The sequence below is a fragment of the Chanos chanos genome, chromosome 5 (genome assembly GCF_902362185.1).
Source record: "Chanos chanos chromosome 5, fChaCha1.1, whole genome shotgun sequence".
NCBI lineage: Eukaryota > Metazoa > Chordata > Actinopteri > Gonorynchiformes > Chanidae > Chanos > Chanos chanos.
In genome coordinates this window covers 21,981,743-22,002,439 of record NC_044499.1, presented here as the reverse complement: position 1 = coordinate 22,002,439, position 20,697 = coordinate 21,981,743, and the positions used below count along the sequence as shown (strand labels likewise).

Below are 20,697 nucleotides of genomic sequence, written 5' to 3'. Positions count from 1 at the left end.
CTGGAGCAAAGAGCACCCCTTGAGGCGCTGTGGAGACGCTTTTCCACTTTTCTCGCATCACAGCTGATTTCGTCGCCATCTTGAAGTGAGACATAAACAGAAGGGAAATTTCGACTGCGTCTGTTTTGTTGTGACAGCAGAAATTAGAGCAAAGACTGTATTTGACAAGTAGTGTTTGTGCAGCTGTGACTTTGACATCGGAATAACTTAAATCTATATTTTCACTGCTCCTGTTTTACAATGTACCAGTGACTTTCTTGAAGAGCGCTGGGTAAGTTAAGAGGAAAAAAAATGGAATCAGTTAGCTGGTGGTCACTTGGTTGTTTTTACACGCCATGTAGGTTTAGAGGTAGATGTTGCTTGGTTTTGATGCAGTTTTCTCAGTGCTAGCAAGCTACCATGGCAACTGTGGTCAGCGTAGCAGGTTCAGTTAGCCTGTCAGCAAGTACACTTAACTGCTGTGATAATTCATTTGCATCCCATCAGTTTTCTTTACTTGAGTCTGAGGTTAAATTTGGTGAGCACAATGTGTTCTTGTCATCTGTCCAGCTTTACGGACCTAAATGATCACTGTCTGGCTAGTAAGCTAACTTGCTTGGTCCAGTCTAGCTAGTTAGCATTAACCCGTCAGCTATCTCTGCGTTGCCCCAGATGGTTGATGCTGGTTTGCCCCAAAAATGAGCGTAGTCTCTTTAAATGCACGGTGCATAGAACTGGTCTGTTTATGTTATTTCGCCTGTCAAGCCCTTTGATCATCATCAGGTTAGTTAGTAAATCACACATTCACAACTGTGTTATTAAACTGATCAAAATAATCGTGACTGCTAATTTATTCAACTACTATGAGGGACTTATCAAGAGGTCGAACGGTGGCGATTGACCGATGTCGGAACTGCAAAAAATGGACAGAGAAAATATGACATAGCAAAGGATTTCCCCTTTGTACTGTTCATTCAGACATGAGTTTGTCACCAGACAGATCTAAGTGACAGCGAAAGCTTATGTTTCTCGCAGCAACTCTTAAAAATGCTGTTTGCACCCAATGAAAAGGTAATGAACACTGCCTGCATAAAGTTATTTTACCATTTATTACACGAGACGATCATCAAATCGTATTTAACACTGAATACTATTAAGCTCAGACTTGGACCGCAGTGGATTGATACATTAGCGCTTACGCGTGCTTTGTGTGATTTGAGGAATTAATCAGATGTTGAGTCCGTTGTGTGGTATGGGCCCGGAGTATATGGTCTGAGAAGAACGTAGCAGCGGACAGTGATCTGAACTAAACTCAGCATTAGTTTGACTGAAGAATCACGCCATGATCGACCTTGTCAAGACCAGTCCACCTAAGGACTCAATGATATATGCAATATCTACAGCTTTTTATCAAGAATAATAAATGTATTAGCGACAATAAAGCGTTATTCTCCTGGAATAAAGACAGTGTCTAGTTGTTCATGAGGAAAAAATACTATATGTCTGATAAGGCTCAGACAACCTGATTCTTATTATTGTTTTTTTTTTTTTTTTTTGTCATTTAGGAAAGTAAGTGTGCTTGTTATTTGTCCTCATAATTCAATATGATACTCCCTCTTCAAAGAAAACATTGTCCTTTTGCAATATATAGATTGTATGTAGCTTAGCAAACTGGCACAATTGCTGAAATGGACAGCTTTGAAAAGGACCATGTCGTACTTAAGTCCAAGCCAGTTCCTTTCAGTAGCTAATTTCTCATTGGGTCAATATGTGTCTATCAAGCCAGTGTTTGCCATTGCTGATCTGCAGCTCTGTGCCGTGCAGGGATGGGAGGCCCGCGGGGAGCTGCATGCGCAGAGTGAGGGAGAAGAGAACGTATTGGACACAGCTGCCATGGATCAGGACTATGAAAGACGCCTCTTAAGGCAAATCAATCACCAGAACCTCCCCGAGGGTCAGCCAGCCAAGGTAAGTCATCCAGGAGACAGAGGATCCAAACATGTGAAGGATTCGACCATGTAGAGGATTTGTAAATCGACATTTTAAGTGCTTATGCAAAGACCCGTTGTTGTTAGTAAATATCTTGATGCAGAGGTGTTCAGTGTGAAAACAAAGAATCAGTAACTATGGTTAGATGTCTCCTGAAATCATAAAAAAAAAAAAATTCCTCAAACTGTGCCTAGACTAATGTCACTGCTGTCTGAAATAGAAGAGGAACACTTTGAGCAGGTAGTGTACTCTAGATTTGACTAGATATGTCTGTGTGTGCGTTTAACTGTTTAGTCAGGTTATGCTACTTGCAGTCCGCTCAGTGTGAAGCTAGGGGACAGATTCATTCCTACTCGTGCTGGGAGCAACTGGAGTATCAACTTTCATTATGCGAACGTAAGCTAAACACAAATATGCATGCATGCATCCAAAAAAAGGAACAAAAAAACAAAAAAGAAAACATGTTTTGGTGTCTTGATTTGATATATACCATGATCTCACTGCCATATGTCTCTCTCCTCTTTAGGAAAACTGTCGTTCTCCCAGCCAGAATCACAGGTCAAAGGATGCAGGAGCAGACACGGGGAAAGGTAGAGAAAGTGTCTCTGCTGCTTTGTTTTCATTATATTGTTAACATTGTTTAACATTTGGCTTCACAGTAGTTGCTGCACTTAAGATGGACAGTTAAACACTCCCTCCCTTTCTCTCCCTCTCTCTCTCTCTCTCTCTCTCTCTCCCTCCCTCTCTCTCTCCCTCCCTCTCTGTCAGATGCCGTGGCATACGCTGCTCTGCTGAGGAACGAACTGCTGGGAGCGGGTATCGAGACCGTGCCGGACCCGCACACGGATGACCGGCGACACGCAGTGCTCTCCCAGAACACACACAGCCTCTTTAAGGTGAGTCATCTCAGCAGACGCTCTCGTCCTCACCGTCTCTGCAGAGGTCTACTCAACTTGCAGGGCTTACCGGAGCTAAACCCACGGCTTTATGTGTTTCCGTGACGTCTTTTCATTTTGTCCAGTACTTTACAAAAGCAGTTGTCATGCCTAAACAAAAAAGGAAGAGCATCAGTGAGGAAAAAAACATATTGAAGCTGAAGCACAGGCAGGTTAGATTAGGGGTTGCATCAGAGTGTTTTAACTAGCTGATTGATGAATTTGTTGTCATAAAGGAAAGGAAACATGGCATTTATGATTAACATCAAGTGATGAAGTAAACAGTTAGTGCTTACAATCTGTTATTAATAGTTCTTAAAAGTTATTACCCCTTCAAACAACATCAAATTGGTTATTTTTTGTTTATGTCATTTCATCAGTTTGCAGTTTGAGTGGAAAAGTTTCATGGACCTTTTCAATGCGATAGTCCTTGTGTCTATAACCTACCCCACATGCCCGAACCAATAAACATATATTAATGGACTTATATGCTTTACACTGGTAACATTTTTATGCCCATAGGTTAGGCTGTAGTCACAGGAGAATGAATGAATAACATGTGTTTTTTCTTTCTTTGCCAGTACACTATCCACACTAAGAGAGTGCCTTTCGACAGTGGCAATGAAGTTTCACCTTACTCCCTTTCCCCTCTCAGTAACAAGAGGTAAAGAGCGAGCTTGCACTGCCTTGTATTTTTAACCCTAATTTACCTGTGTAGAGTCTGGGACTCCAGTCTTAACACAAGCACATGACTCTGGGTTCTGGAGCAGAGACCTGGGTGGCAGTGGAGCTGAAACGGTTGATTAACTGGGACCTGTCCCAGTATTCTTCCATGGCTTCCTTTACCCTGCATCCTCCTCTGCTGAAGTTACTCAAGTTCTAACAAGTCCGTCGGTGTGTTGACTCTTTACCAAACAAACAAAAAGAAATCCCATAAATAAACACAAGCTGTTGAGAACTGGCTTGTTGTTCAAACTGAAGTTAAAAAAAAGTGTTCTTTCTCTCAGGCAGTGTGTGAGCCCTGTGTAATAGCTTTGATTGAACTCTGAGCTGGTAGTTACACAGTTCATTTGCCGTCGGCACCTCTCCTCTCTGTTCCTTACTTCTCTTTTAAACTCTGTAATAAACAACAACAAACAACTTTTAAACACTTTTTAACTGAGCATGTTTTAAGCGTGTGTTTCTGTATGTGTGTGTGTGTGTATTCACAGTCACAAGCTCTTGCGCTCACCTCGTAAGCCAGCTCGTAAGATCTCCAAGATCCCATTCAAGGTGCTGGACGCCCCGGAGTTGCAGGACGACTTCTACCTCAACCTGGTACGGCCATGGGTCTGACTGTGCCCATCAGTCATTCAGTGCCTTCAGTCACTCACACTCAGTGAGGGACGACACGCCGGGGCTCACAGCCTGTCTACACAGGCCAGCTGTGTAGTTCAGTCTAATGATACTTCAAAAACTCCCACTTCAAAAAAACATTTGTAAATTAGCTATGTTTAGAGGTTTGTTTTAGAGGTTTATAACATAAACAGCACTCTCTTGAAGTTTACTTAAAAGTAATCGATATATACAAAAAATGTCATACCACACATGTGTTTACTATGGTTTGCATAGTAACATGCAGGTGTTACGTAGATGCTGTACAGTGGGTCGTCTGCTGGAGTACGAATGTCCTGTTTTTTTGGGGTTTTTTTTTTTTTTTAAATAGGTTGACTGGTCTGCTGGGAATCTACTAAGTGTTGGACTTGGAGCCTGTGTGTATCTGTGGAGTGCCTGTACGAGTCAGGTGAGAGAGAGTATAAATGTAACACCACATGGTTGGTCTGGTGATCTTATTTTTTAGATAATTACTGGTGTGGTGAACATTTGTAAAACATGCATATTTAACCATATCAGAGTGGGCGTAATGTGATTGATTGTGGGGGCGGATCTCTATAGCGTGTCACTGTGTGGCCTTCTGTGCAGGTGACGAGGTTGTGTGACTTATCGGTGGACGGGGACTCAGTGACGTCGGTGTGTTGGAATGAAAGGGTGAGTGATCAACTATGCTGGGAAAACCTTAGATTCCAATGCCTTATCCCACAAACAAACCATCCTCTTTACCTGGAATAGCACCGCATTGCTTTATCTCCAAAACATGTATGAAAAAATTTACAGAATGGTTTACTTAAGTTACTAATGAGAGGTTTAGAGCTGTTTTGTGAAGTTGTTATGTTCATGTTCATATTGTAGTGTCTGTGTCATAGCTGGTAAGTTTAGCGAGGTCGGAGGTCATGTTTAAGCTCTGTATTTTTTCTTGCTCCTTTCAGGGAAGCTTGGTTGCCGTGGGAACCCATAAGGGTTTGGTGCAGATCTGGGATGCAGCGGGAGGGAGGAAGCTGACCAGTTTGGAGGGGCATTCGGCACGAGTAGGTCAGTGCCACCGGCCATATGGGAAATCTGTTCCAATTCACTCCACAATCCCCCACCACTGTTTAGCCCCTGTCGCCATGGCAACAGCACAGCCATGGAGACTGCTTGTTTTATTTAACGTTTTAAATCCTACACACCATCATCAGACGTGAAGGACCCGAAGAACAGTGATTTTTTTCCATTAGAAATCAAGCAACTGTAATATTCTTGTAATATCATACAATGTTGGAAAACTCTAAACAGAGATTTCTTCTCTCTCTCTCTCTCTCTCCTCCCAGGAGCACTGGCGTGGAACGGAGAGCAGCTGTCTTCAGGCAGTCGGGACCGTGTCATCCTTCAGAGGGACGTGAGGACGCCTCCCATGGCTGAGAGGAGGCTACAGGGCCACAGACAGGAGGTCTGTGGTTTAAAATGGTCTCCTGATCACCAGCACCTGGCCTCCGGTGGCAATGACAACAAGGTACGTCATCTCTGGAATGCACAGGTGTGTCACAATGAACTCTCTTGAATTTTCATCCAAGTTTGATTTAAAAAAGTGTAAAGCTGAGGTTTAGGATGGAGTTGAAAATGATTTGTGAGTTCAGGTGCAGATGGGTACATGTGGCTGTGTTGGTTTTTAGCTGTTGGTGTGGAACAGCTCCAGTCTCTTGCCAGTGCAGCAGTACAGTGACCACCTGGCGGCCGTGAAAGCCATCGCCTGGTCTCCTCACCAACACGGGCTGCTGGCGTCGGGAGGGGGGACGGCCGATCGCTGCCTCCGCTTCTGGAACACGCTGACGGGTCAAGCCCTGCAGAGCACAGACACCGGCTCACAGGTCTGCAACCTGGCCTGGTCCAAACACGCCAATGAACTGGTGAGGAGTCGCACACACAGATACACATACACATACATATACACACACACAAACACCTTGTATGTTACATTCTGGGCTGAAACTAACCCTAAATAACAACCTAACCCCAACCGAAAACACTTTCACTTTAGTTATACCAATAACAACATTGAAGAAAACACAGATGCAGTGGGTTTTACTAGTAGGTATTATCATTTTGACTGAGTTTGTCAGTGATAGTGTGCTTTCAGTGAGATGTCCTCCCAACTTAGCAAAACAAACACACACACACACACACTTTCAACCTAACACTAGTTTCATGTCTTCACTCAGTGGGGAATGTAAATGTTTATGTGTGATGTGTCTTAGGTAAGCACGCATGGCTATTCTCAGAACCAGATCCTGGTGTGGAAGTACCCTTCACTGACACAGGTTGCCAAGCTAACAGGACACTCCTACCGCGTCCTCTACTTGGTGAGTGAAGAAGCCACTCATTGTTTTAGCAGCCTGATCACTGTGGCCACATTCATACTGCAAGTTCTGTATATAAATGAGGTTCCCAAAACTACCTTAGCTTTCTCCCAGTGTTAAACAAGGACCTTTCCTGCTAAGAACAGTCAAAGGTCTAAGCTCCACCTGTGTTCAGTCGCTTACTCCTGTGCTGCAACATGTACAGCAGCTCAGACCGTGTCTCTTTAACAGGCAGTATCTCCAGACGGTGAGGCCATAGTCACGGGAGCAGGAGATGAGACCCTGAGGTTCTGGAACGTCTTCAGTAAAACACGCTGCACAAAGGTCAGGCGTCCACATACATAGATTCATCGTTCACAGGTTTACTCACAGTGGATCTATACACCTCAGATAATGACTTCAGAAATGATTTCAGATATGTCAGAATACTTTTTAACATCTCCTGACTCCCTATTTTATCCTCGTTTCCTCTAGGAATCCAAATCGGTGTTGAACTTGTTCACCAGGATACGGTAGTGATGAACCAGTAGAAAAGGGATCTGCTATTGAGAAGATGGAGAGAAACCCAGAAACAGAAAAAGAAACACAAAGATGCAGACACACACAAGCATAAATATACACACTGCGTTCATGGTCTTCATCCTTCCCAGCATTAATCTGGAGAACAGACCAAGGAATTTCACACAGCACCCATGTTTTCTACTGAACAGGATCCCATCATGCCCCACTCTCTTTCTTAAGAAATGCAAAGTCATTCATTAAAACCCTAACCCCTCCCCAAAAGTGAGGGCTCTTTGTTTACGTCAACAAATCTGTCTTCTTTATACTGTACATTGTGGGTGTCCAAAAGATACTTTATTATATGAGTAGAAGTATTAATGGAAAACAGAAATTAATCTATAAGCACTCCTGTCATTGTTCTAGCTCCTCCAATCACGGGGCGCTAGACCAATGGCCCATTCTGGAAATTTTCTATATTTTATATGTGTACACAATCATGTTATGGGATAGATCTCCATGTGAAATAAACACTAATGCAGTAAACTTGTCAGTATTTACGTTCTGCTGACATGTTTCTTTGTGTTTAAATTATTTATGGTTTTTGTGTGCATCTTTTCCAAATTAGCATACACAGCATGGTTTACCAAGCACAGAGGACCAAGTCTTAAATTTACCATCAGTCATTTATAAGTAGCTTATGACATTTTCACTGCCTCTAGACATTCATTACTAGTGTTTAGTCTGAAATCTCAGTGTTGTCGGACAGTCCAAAAAATGTTTTTTTCACATAAATATTCTCGTCATCTGTCTACTGTTGGTCTGCGTCATCAAACCAGCTCATTCAGACAGAAGGCATCACAGCAGGTGACATCAGCTTTGGTCTGATGTGTATACAGTATGTCAAAATGGACATTCACTGCAGACTTTCAGCTTTTTTGGACCACTGTTGAGGGCCCCATTGTGGACCACTTGTGCGGCAGGTCTGAGAACATGCGTTTAGCAAACAAACATTAACTTTGTGTGATGTGCCCTCATCAAACAGTGGGTTGAATGCCTTTATGCTACACGGTGTGAACAAAGCAAACACTGCAAGCGCCAAAGAGCAAAACAAAATAAAACAAAACAAAAACAAAAACAACAACAAAAAAAAGCCAAATCACATCAAAAATCCACCTTACTACCAGACAAATAAGAATCCATCCGACAAACAAGTCATAACTATTTAATAAATATGTGACAAACTATATTTAATATATATAACATAAACTTTGAACACTTGAGTACTGAAAATAATTAGCTAACAGAATTGTCCAAGCAAATCAAAAACATGATGTTTTTGAAGTCAGACTTGGAAGACCTGCATTTCTTGGCCCTTTGATAGCAATTAGTGATGAGTTGCGTGGGAGCAGTGAATTGGGACTTGTGGTGTGTCGTGTCCATTTAGCAGTCAGTGGCGTACTCTGTTCCCTGTAGACCTCGGCACAGCAGGGAGAACTCCTTCACAATCTCTCTCATCCTTCTTTTATTCAACTGCTCCCTGAAAGAGTATGAGGGGAGTCACAAGCCTCAATGAGTAAGGGTTTCTTTGATATTGTTAGCACATGGGAGATGTGTTTTGCTAACCTGTTTTTTCACTGTGAAAGTTTCAGCAAACACTCGGACCAACTCCTGAGAGCTAGGTTAACATCTAGTTCTGACAAACTGGTCGTGTTTACCCGAGGGTGTGTTTGGTTACGTACACAATCATCCAGAAATTCTGTACTTTCAGATTGATAAATCTAACAGCTAACTGTTGTGTAGCTTGAAAAACCTATCAAATTTTTGACAATTTTTAAAGGAGTAACTGTTCGTTAGATCATCTGTATTGCCTGTGACTTTTACATACATCTACTGTGTATCTTCACATCTGAGGTTTGGCTTATTGTCCCTCCATATCAGAATAAATGTACCATCTGTCTGTACCTGAGGACCTGTTGGCAGAACTGGTCTTTCTGCTCCATGCTGACGTGTATGCTGGGGAAACCTGGGGGCAGTAGAGCTTCTCTCAGGCCCACGGTTAGCAGACTGCGACAGTGCCTACTGAGGGAGAACAGCAGCTCCGCAAAATGTTCTGTCAGGCTGCGTGGGGCCTGCCCTCCTATAGCCTGCAGGGTGGAGAAACATAACCATTGATGAATTCAAAGCGATGTGTGTGTGTGTGTGTGTGTGTGTACATGTTTAGTACCATCTAGGTACACTGTTCCAGAAACCTCTTATATGCTGAGTATTAAGTTGTGGAACATCCGCTAATCTACTGTTTGTTTCACCACTTCACTACAAAACAACTTCAGAGAAAAGTGACAGCTTAAGCTACTCTTTCTTTGCCACTCTTTCTTTTGGTTGGGCTGTGCGTTAACCATTGGTGCAAAATGAATGCATTAATGTATGAGAAGTATTAGTGCGTTAGTTTATGGAATAAGAGAAGCAACCTCCAGCAGGGTCTGAAGGAGAAGCTGTCCGTCCTCTTGGAGAACCTCACTCACGGCTGGAATGTCCTCGCAGTGAGAAATCAACTCTGTCTGAGCGGGAAGACACAGAGACACAGACAGAAAGGGACAGTGTGAGGTTACACCGCAGCTTTGTCTCCAGCATCAATCTTAATACCCAGCCACCCCCTTGTCACAGCATATGTTCATACTGCAAACTCTTGTGACACTACTGATTAAGGTCCAAACCAGATGGTCATATTATTGTAGTGCACACGGATGTAGACTTACAAAAAGGAGACATGTGGACTTCACAGTGGGAGTCTCTGGGAATTTAAATGACAAGATTCCTGCGGTTGAGGAAAGGCAGCGTTTACCAATGAGCAAACAACATATAAAAAATGTCACCTAAATCGTAAGAGTAGCAATGCATTTGTGCTATATTAACTCACCACAGTAGAACACCACTTTAATGTCAGGACTCCCTGACAGATACAAGTCTGGTTTTCTTTTCAGGACCTGTATAATTAGTACACACCAACGAGGAAAAACAAATTAAACCTAACAGCTCACTGGTTGTCCGATTTAAAATGCAGAAACGGTTTTAGCAAAATGGAAGATCGCTAAGAGAAATGAAAATAAAATTACTGAAGTGTCGATAACCGATCTTTAACTGAGCAGGTGCTTGTAAGCAGGCCTGAGGTCCTGGGCATTAGTGGGAAAGTGGGATAAATCTAAAGGTCAAGCACACACCTGAGCGTGGAGTTGCATAAATGAATCAACCACATCAGGATGGTCCCTGGAACCTGCAACAGCATTATCATACAGTCATAACCACAGTGGCATGCGCTTTGTGAAATCGCACTTGAATTTTGGGCAGTGTTTAACTTAAAATGGTCATTATTATAAAATAGCATAATCAACAGTATTCTCAGTCTGTAAATGATGCTGTTACTCCACTAATGCTGCTACTCATAAATACAAGGTAAGTGAGACCTATTCAATCAGCAATCTCCAGTGGCAACCACAGTCAGATTCTAATCATACAACAGTTAGTTTCACTCAAGCAATTTGATTGGATAAGAGACATATCATGAATGCTGATATATACGGTATAGCAGGACTGGGACATTTTACCATATATATTAGTCTGCTTCATAGCACTGTAAACATCCTGCTAACCACACAGAGTGTAAATGTAAATATAAATGCAAGTGAAGATATAAACAAATGTAAATATGTAAATGAAAATAAGCTGCCAAAAATTTCTGGCCCAGAAACTCGGCCTGGTTTTGAAATCTGGCCGATCTGAACACCCCCGAGACATACCGTGCCATAAAGTTAAAGACAAACATTTAGGATTGTTTCCGTTGTTTCCATGTTACTAAAAAACAATGGCGGGACAGCTGACACCTGCTCTCTTACCATGCTGAAAAATGGCCATGGTGATGCTTGTGATGAGCTCCAGTAGGGCTTTAATGGGCGGGAAGTACTCCCTCTCACAGGCAAATATGTGAACCAGCTGTTCAAGAGAGAGAGACAGAGAGAGAGAGAGAGAGAGAGAGAGACAAACAGAGAGAGAGAGAGAGAGAGATAGAGAGACAGACAGAGAGAGAGAGAGAGAGAGAGAGAGAGAGAGTGGTGATGTCCAGTACTGTTCACATATGCAGTTGTGATAAATTATTGTGAAACTCACAAATGCAGAAAAAATCAAATCATATGAAAGTTTCGTATGTTCATTTGTATTACATGCGCAAAACCAATAATCTAGCCATAACTGTCACTGCTGCAGCAAAAAGTATCTTAACATAATATTAAAAAAAATGTCACCAATCTTTGACCAGACCATGTTACCAGGTTTTCTGAGGGTATAATAAACAATTGAGCCTAGGGTTAAAATGCCCTGATATTACTTAATGTTCATACAAAGGACATATTTTTGTGTACACATGCCAAATGTCTTTCCGAGCATATTCAGCCATTGACATTGTTGCTGTTTCTCTGACCTGTCGTGTGAGGTCTAGAGCAGAGGCTTGTGGGTAGGCACTGTACATCTGGCCAATCAGCTCACAGAGCTGGGCGACCAGAGGCGCAAACTCATGGATGAGGGTTTTCAGCGATTTCTCAAAAACTGCACAAACAGCCTGAGTGTAATGAGAGATGACAAATTAGAATCAGGTTTACATGCACACACCCACATGTTCACACACATACACATAAACACACGCATATACACACAGGTACATACACATGCACTAACCTCCACAACTTCTGGGTCACTGAGCCACTTGCTGAGAACTTTCTGGATAAGAGGGAAAACCTGCTGTAGAACCCCCACCACCTAATAGACATGTTCAAAATAACAGTATGAAATAACAGCTATTTATTCTATTGTATTCATGATTGGATTGGTATAAAAATGTTCCCTTATAGGACAAGTCTCCTACAATAACTCTTGAAATGTACAGTACATGGCAACCTAAGGTCTGACTGAACAGTGAATAATGTAAACCAAGCCCATGCAGTAACTGTAGTATAAAACACTAAATTCACTGGGAAAACACCATGATTCCAGAATAACTTAATAAGAATAACTGACTGGATTGGTGTTTGGCTGTGACGGGGCTGTTCGGACAGCCTCTGGGCCCTGTGAACCTGGTCTACTGGTGTCCAGTGTAGCAAACAGACTGGACAAGAGGCCCAGGGTGTGGATGATGGCTGTTTTAGTGGAAGCATCAGGCTGCAGGGAAGAATGGAACAAGGATGGCACCAAGGCATAATGAGATAAAAGGAGGAGGTTGAGAGGAGGAGTGGAGGAAGAATATGGTTAAGAGAAGAGGAAGACAGAGGAACTAGTCTCTCCTCAGTTCTTTTGTTACTACTCCTCTATTTCAGTCCACAAACAGTATTATGCTGAATGTTTTAAGGTAAAATCCAGGCCTCTAAACAGAGGTCAACAAATCACTATCCACAGCTGAATCTAAGTATAGTAGCAAACATACAACACTATTAGCACAGTAGCAAATGTTACCATGTTGTGATGCAAGTACAGTCCTGTTTTCCCACTATTGTTATCATAATTTTAGCTTTAATTTTTTGCCAAAAAAGAAATAAAATTAATAAAATTAATATTTTTAAAATGAATAAAACCCATAATTGTTTAGCTCTGATCTTACGCTCTGGTCTGCTAACCCCTCAAGTCTTTGGATGTGGGGGGAGACCAGAGACAGTAGTCTCCTCAGGAGTGCTTCACCAGGCTGGGCAGAGAGCAGGAAACCCAGCGCCTGCATCAACCACATGCACTGAGTGCTCTGAACAAAAAAACAACGCAGAATTTATATTACACATAACCTCACGCCATTATATATTATTATAATTCTATTATAGTAATAGAAGAATGTATCATTATATACACAAACCATCTTACATTCAACACTTTTGCTTCAAATCAGAGGGTAATTTGGCGAGTTTTAGTTACTCGAGGGAAAAATTCAAAAGACTACTTCGTTAAACATTCACTTTGACCGTTGAGAGCATTTCTCAGTCAGAAGCTGTTTTATGGAAATAAAAATGAGGAATTTGTTCACTGACAATATGAAATAAAAAACTAACAGAATTATATCTTCTCAAACTATTTTGGAATAACAGAAAAAATGGCCGCATAAACAGAATCCATACAACGTAGCGTCAACTGACCTTATGGAGCCGTTTGACAAGGACGTCCTAGGAGAGAAAACAAGAGGGGTTGAGAAAACTTTCCTTTATCTCATTCTTCTGGCGGGAAAAAAAGGGCTCACGGTTTCTCGTTTCATTACTTGCGATGCGGTGATGATGTCATCGGCGTGCGAGTGGAGGTCGTGACGACATTCGCGGCAAATCCTTTTTAAGGCGGAGACGCAGGACACAGACAGCTCAGGGTTCGACAGGCCCCGTAAAACCACCGGGACAACACTTCCCAACATGATGGGGTGATCTGCCAACCACTCCGCCAGCGAACCTGCAAAACGACATGGATGGTCGGTCAACAGAGCCACTTCAACGATACCCACAGACTGAGAAAGCACTTAACTAGGGAAAGCAAATGTTTGCAGAAGAGTGACATTTATTACTGTTTAATATATTACCTTTTTTAGCCAAATGCTAGTTATCCTGTTCTAAAACAAATAAAGCCACATTATATGAGAACAATATGACAACAAAAGAGCTTAAAATGATTTGGAGCAATTGCTGCTGTCGGTAGTGTCATTTCTGGAATAGGTTCTGAATGAATTTTTTCCTGTGTGGATGATTTCTGAATGACATTATAATTGAAACATAAGTTTTTATTTTGTTTTGTTTAGTTTTGTTTGTTTGCTTCTTTAATTTGGTGTGAAGTACCTATAGTAAACATGATGGTCTCGGCCAGCTGGATGTTGCCGGGGGTGATCAGCGGGATCAGTCCGATGAGGCCGGGGATGACATCAGAGTAACTGACATCCACAGTCTCAGCTATAGACTGGAAGCCAAACAGCAGTGTCTCTATATCCTCCATGAGAGCATGAGAGAGAGAAGGGGAGAAGAGAGAGAGAGAGAGAGGGGGAGAGGGAGAGAGTGACAGAGAGAGTACGGAGAGAGCGGATTGGGGGGGTGATAGAGAATATGGAGAGAGGGAGGGGGCGGAGTGAGAGAGAAATAGATTATAGTCATCATTATTTTTTATTGCTACAGTTCTCTTTTCCAGATCCACCCATCTTTCACAAAGCACAAAAAACAGTTACTGTGCTTTCACTGGCCTTTCTGACAGCTGCCAGTGTGCTGCCTCGTAACGGTGCACAGAGACAGCTGATACGTCGCAACCTGCTCTGTTTGTTGGTAATGTGGTACTGACCTGCCATGATGGTGTGAGTGCTGTGTCTGTCAGGAGTCTGCCCAGTTTCTCATACAGGCTCCTAAGCAGCTCTGGGCCCAGTAACTCATACACATACATCAACGTATCCGAGATATCCACCCTACAAAACACATACACATACATCAACATATACGAGATATCCACCCTACAAAACACATACACATACATCAACGTATCCAAAATATCCACCCTACAAAACACATACACATACATCAACGTATCCGAGATATCCACCCTACAAAACACATACACATACATCAACATATACGAGATATCCACCCTACAAAACACATACATATACATCAACGTATCCAAAATATCCACCCTACAAAACACATACACATACATCAACGTATACAAAATATCCACCCTACAAAACACATACACATACATCAGCATATACGAGATATCCACCCTACAAAACACATACACATACATCAACGTATCCAAAATATCCACCCTACAAAACACATACACATACATCAACGTATACAAAATGTCCACCCTACAAAACACATACACATACATCAACATATACGAGATATCCACCCTACAAAACACATAAACGTACATCAGCGAATCTGAAATATCCACCCTATAAAACACATACACGTACATCAACGAATCCGAAATATCCACCCTACAAAACACATCATTACCAATGCTGTTTACAAACAGGACCAGAATGTAAACAAGGCCATGTCAGTGCTAAAATGTGTCTTGAGATCATTTTCTTCTCTCAAGTTTTTAAAAAAAGATTCATATTATTTTCTGAGAAAGACACAACTTTTGGGCTTTAAAATTCTTAGCTGAAAATTCACTGGCCCCTTGTACGGGATGTTTGCCTGCTTTACAAAGGATGTATGAATGCTTTAAAGATTTAAATCCTTTATTTACTCGGAGTAGTTGTGGACTATCTTTCAATAGCAAAGCAGATTGTTCAAAAAAGTCTCTCAGGTAACAAGAAAAGTTTGCTCAGGAGGTTTCACCTGTAAGTCCTAAACTGCTCTTTGTCATCTGCAGACCATGTGGCGTAGTCTTGTTCAGTAGGGAAACGGGCTTTCTGCAGGAGGATCTCCACGAGTTGAAAATACACAGGCCTGTACACCTGCAGGTAAAGTGTCTGTTTCTCCATGTCTAATGACATGATGTCATCCTAAAAAAAAAAAAACATAAAACCCCACAAATCTTAAACACTTGTTTTCCCTGAAAAACACATCAGTCTCCTACATCGGTTTTAGTTATTTGTCCACTTAAATATCTTCCATTTCTTCTTAACTTCTTTCAAAACACCACAATCAAGAAAAAATAAGAAAAATCCTTTGAGAAAAGTTTTTTTTTCTGTGAACCCTCTCTTTCACCATACACTCAGAACTGAGAACTCTCACCTGTAAGGTGTACCAGAAGGTAAGGGTGAGTGAACTGCTGGTCTCGTCCACAGGATAGTGCCCTGGGATACCAGTGCAGGACAGGATCATATTCACCAGGGCCTGGAAGGCCTGCCAGTGGTCTACCTGCTCCAGCAGGGTTCTGAGAACAGAGGACAGAGAAAGAGAGATAGGCAAGGGAGAGAGAGAGAGAGAAACGAAAGTACAGACAGAGAAAAAGAAGGCTATGACTGTTGACAAAGTCCAGAAGCATGAAAATCAACAGAAACATGGAGACAGGTCTACGACGTCAATCCATAAAATTGAGGCAGATACAAGATGAATATCTTGCTGTTGCGGGTAAACAATGTGAAGGTGTCAGATTTACAGTGTGGGAGATGACGGCATACTGAGAGAGACGAGGAAAAATGAACTCAGTATAAACACATGTGAATAGGATGTCTTTGTTTGTAGACAAAGTATTGTGTTAGCAAGTCATACAACTGTCTTCTTGTGTCACGGAAAATTTCCTTTCCATTTTGGTAGAGCGCTGACATTACTGCACTATCATCAATCTTTAAAGCATTAGCAAGGTCCATTCTCAGTATGGACAAGTTGGCCTTCTATTAATTATGAGCCTCCATTGATTTTTGAATATGCTCTTCTGGGTTGCAGCTAAATTTCCGTTTTGACCATGGCAATGTTCTATAAAAATCATGCACTTCAATCCACGCTTTGTTATACGTAGCATTACTTTGTAAATACAGCCATCACGCTGCTGTTGCAATGTAAACATAACAGAATCACACAGAAGCTTTACATTTTGATCTTAATATTTAATTATGTTATATTTTAATGCATAGTTTAACTATGCTGTAATACCTAAAATCACAGGGACACCCAGTTAACAACTGTCCAAAAATCAATGTAGAAGCCAACAAAAAGGAGCTGAGTTTGTGATACTCATGTTGTATTATGATACAAGTTAGAGAAGACAAGCTAACAAGACAAGCTAACGACAAGATGAATATTAAAGTAATACAATTTCTATTGTTTAAAGTCTGAAACAAACATGAAACCAACCCCTAAGAAAAGGATAAAAGTCAAAACATCTTTGAATGCCTCTGACCAAAACCTGTCTGATGTGCTTATTAGGTTTAAATTTTAATTTAGGTAGCAAGACACAGTTTCAGTCTCACTCACCTGCAGTGAGTTTCTCCCAGTGCGACTGCGATGCGGCAGATCCCGTGAGAAGTCTCCATGTCTCCGGCCTCCACTGCTTTTCTCAGCTGGTCCTGGAGGCCCAGAATCTGAGGCACCATCTTCAGCAGACTGCCCGTGAACCTGGACAGACAATCACACCCACCAGTCTTCATTCACTTCACTGAAATCTAACACCGCTCGCCTCTGTACCTTTCATTTTAATGTTAATGTTCAATAATTTCATAATAATTCCCCTGAAGGTAGTGTTTATAATGCTCATATACTAACTGACTCTGATGACTGAACAGACTTCATCATAAGCTGATAACACAGAGTTATAAAGACTTGCAACTGCTTTTATAGAAGACTTGACTTCGTAATGTATTATATACATATGGGCTGTAAGTGCAGATGTCTGTAAATGGTTTTGTAACTGTTTATATGTAATGTTTATATATAATTAGGGCAGTCTCACAGCAGCTGTGGAGTTCATTCATATCTGCTGCTGTTAGGTCCAACTCATACTGAACTCTAAGGGTACAGCATGATACACTACCGTATGCAGCTGGAAGTGTTCCTCTAGCCTCTGAAAACCAGTCAGTGACTACTTGAGATATTTGTTTCACCCATATCATAAACCAGTAACCCAGTCAGTCACTGCTTGATATAACGCCCAAACTCTCCAAGTTCATGTTGCGGATTTTACTCGTGAAAATAGTGCTAATGTGCCAGTGATGTGATGATATGTGGAGGTTGCTGGATGTTTGGATAGAGTTACCAGAGCTAGTCCTCACTTACCTCTGACAGTCCGGCTGGGAGATAGCACTGACGATGGTTTCCACAGCCGTGTCAAAGAGCTCCGGTTCCGTCAGTGTGGCAAAACTGTCCTCCAGCAACCCCTCGCTCTCGCCCAGTGCCACATCAAGCAGTAACCAGGATGCCAGGCACCTCAGTACCCTCTCCTTCACCTGGCACGGCGAATCCGTCTGCCGGAGCAGCTGCCTGAGCAAGGGGCACACCGAGGACCACTGCCCAGCCAGAGTGCTTCGCAGTTGGGCACGACGACCTGCTGGGATCCTGCTGCTCTGAAGCTCCTCCGGTAACACGGCAAATAGCTCCAACAGGGCCACGCAGCGGGCCTGGCCGTTGGCACCCGTAATGCCTTCACCCGTCTGGAAGGTCCGCAGGAGGTCGGAGAGGGCGTTGGGCCAAGTGTCTGGTATGGTTTGGAGGACAAGGGAGGCCAGAGCCACACAGAGGCGAGTCAGTACCATCTTGGGTCCGGAGGAAAAGTGGCCGACCTTGGCGATGAGCTGAGAACGGAGGGATTCGTGCTGCTCGGCTGGGAGGTCGGCCCAGTGACGAGAGATCTTCGTGTGAAGTGTGCTGGCTCCGAAAAACTGGATCTCAGGAACCTGGGGGGGCAGGAACATAGGTAACCATAGAGAACCACATGTCTGCTGTTGTCTCTTCAATGACTTTAGGTTAGTGCTGTAAGAGTCACAGTACACATCTCTCTCAGACAGTGGAAAACATCCATACTGTGATGGAGGCACCTGTCTTGAGTTTGTCCTTGTAAAATGTTGAATTTTATGTCTTCTAAGATTCAACAGCTCCAAAATCTCACTGATACAGCTTATGCTGAGACATTTCAATACTTCTCTCTTTTTATTCAATCGTCCTATGATTCCAAATGGTGATAGGTTTTACTCAGCATTGCTGGCTGTAGTTCCATTCACCCACCCGCCACCGCCCCCCGCCCCAAAGACACACACACAAACACACACAGCAAACACTGAAATGCTCACCTTGTCTGGGCCGAGCAGTGCCCAACAGAAGTGCCATGCCTGTGGGGAGGCTTGAGCCTGTGTTAGCCACTTCTGTGCCATGTTCTTCTGGGCCATGTCTGGGTCATAGTACAGCTGATGAAGGGCCTGCATAAAAGAATGTTTCCACATAGGGCCTTGTTAATATCAGCTCACAGAATCCAAACTCAACCATGTCCATGTCCCAGTCTTATTCTAATGTAGGAAAGATGCTAATTGAACATATTTCATATTTTACATAACTAATATGACTCTGTGTAAAACAAGTGTTCCAGGCTTAAATAAAACTGCAAAATACATATATTAGAAAAAATAAACAACAAGTAGTTAAGGGTTACCAGTGGCAAGCAAAGCTAACATATGTTACCAGTTAGTTATTATTAGAATGGCCCAGCTTACTGTGGAGATCAAGTTACTGCATGATGACCTTAGTGTGAACAATACTGCACGGAAAAACAGGATCATCTGAGTCGTAAAATGCCACTACATGGATATACAACTATACTCGTAACCAGCGTTATTTATTTGTACCTACGCTAAAGCAAGTACTCCACATAAGTGTGGGATTTTTCATTGTGCTGCTGAAGAATGGGCCATAAAAGTGAGATAAAGTTGTTGGGGTTTTTTTTTTTCAGTTCAAGAATGAAAGTTATTCAAATAGAAAAGGAAAATCTCAGTTTCATGCATCCTTAATTTACATTACATTTGATAATGTAATTACAGATTTACAACGGCTGTGAAAGGATCATAATTCAGACGGAAGGAGTCTGGATTCGCTGACTGCAGAACGGGGCAGATGAGGACTCGTGAGCCTGCTTCAGAAAGAAGTGCTGACACGAAATGAACAAATAGCCGTTAGTATTTATTATTAAACATGTGTGCATAGGTTATTCGGGCTTTGTGATTTAGTAACATCGATGTTACTACAGTATAAACTGAAACTTAAAAGGCTAAGAGAAAGTCGTTTTGTGCTGTTCGGAACTGTGACACTTTACTTACCCTTTCAACAGCTTCCACAGTTATGTCCGAAGCGTCTGATAGCTGCTCCGTGCGTGCTGACTCCATGTTTGGGTTGGTTTGCATTAGGATTTTTGGGGCAGCACTCCTGACGTTTAGGTACCCGAGGAAACGATCCGGACAGATTATCAGCAAATGTCTTAGTCAGTCTAAAACTATCGACTGAGGGTCCAAATTAGCCTACTCCTCCAAATACATTGTCTGATAATTTTATCTGAAAAATTTTAGCAACAGTGTATCGTTCAATAACTTCACAAATCACTTCACAGGCGCGTGTGTGTCTGCGTGAATTCACACTAGGGGGCATAAAGATAGACCCACCCCCTTTCGTCGGCGAAAGTACACACGTTGTTGGCTGAGCGAGGTGACAGATGACAGATCGCGCTCCGAGAGCGCAGGGGGAGCAACGCGCGATCTCCCTGATGACACACATATGAGGCGAGCCAAGTAATCACCTAATCGATATCCCTCACTCTCATTTACTCTTAGCAGGACTGGGGATGTCTGTGGACTATGGTTCTGCGAGAGTTAACAGATATGTGTTGTATTCATTCAATTATCATTTCTCATTTTACATTTTAGATGTAGCTAGACAACCACACCCTCCCTTTGGTTGGACCCATATGTGGATATTTTTAGCGATGATGTGCTAACTAACGTAACGGAAAAAACATCTCCAGCAAGAGTCCATCGAGGGAGCTAAGGCCGTTTAATGTCTGTCCGTTTTCGCACAAAGAAAATTACCCAGGCTTCCAAAATGGGAACAGCAATACATTTTATTATGTGTGCAATGGCGCTCCTCAGCACAGCATCA

At 42.3% G+C, this 20,697-nt stretch overlaps 2 protein-coding genes across 2 annotated transcripts; one reads left to right on the top strand and one right to left on the bottom strand.

Annotated features, from left to right (window-relative positions):
- Window positions 1-105: 105 nt before the first annotated feature.
- On the top strand, window positions 106-7,530 carry fzr1b (fizzy/cell division cycle 20 related 1b). The gene is made up of 15 exons (XM_030773983.1): window positions 106-271; window positions 1,804-1,947; window positions 2,263-2,364; window positions 2,495-2,558; window positions 2,737-2,864; window positions 3,485-3,567; window positions 4,115-4,220; window positions 4,609-4,686; window positions 4,866-4,931; window positions 5,210-5,312; window positions 5,591-5,772; window positions 5,933-6,166; window positions 6,515-6,619; window positions 6,848-6,940; window positions 7,091-7,530. Exons 2-15 carry the CDS (start codon window positions 1,873-1,875, stop codon window positions 7,130-7,132), a joined length of 1,461 nt encoding a protein of 486 aa, XP_030629843.1. The 5' UTR covers window positions 106-271; window positions 1,804-1,872; the 3' UTR covers window positions 7,133-7,530.
- Window positions 7,531-8,557: 1,027 nt separating this feature from the next.
- On the bottom strand, window positions 8,558-19,931 carry ipo13a (importin 13a). Its single transcript, XM_030774772.1, has 21 exons — window positions 19,866-19,931; window positions 18,849-18,974; window positions 17,839-18,455; window positions 17,041-17,181; window positions 15,859-16,000; window positions 15,460-15,626; window positions 14,450-14,570; window positions 13,960-14,107; window positions 13,398-13,579; window positions 13,279-13,305; window positions 12,759-12,893; window positions 12,182-12,322; window positions 11,843-11,923; window positions 11,589-11,726; window positions 11,008-11,104; window positions 10,336-10,388; window positions 10,035-10,101; window positions 9,874-9,932; window positions 9,586-9,675; window positions 9,080-9,261; window positions 8,558-8,654 (listed from the first exon to the last, which is right to left on the bottom strand). The coding sequence occupies exons 1-21, from the start codon at window positions 19,929-19,931 to the stop codon at window positions 8,558-8,560; spliced, it is 2,877 nt and encodes a 958-aa protein (XP_030630632.1).
- Between the last annotated feature and the right edge of the window lie 766 nt (window positions 19,932-20,697).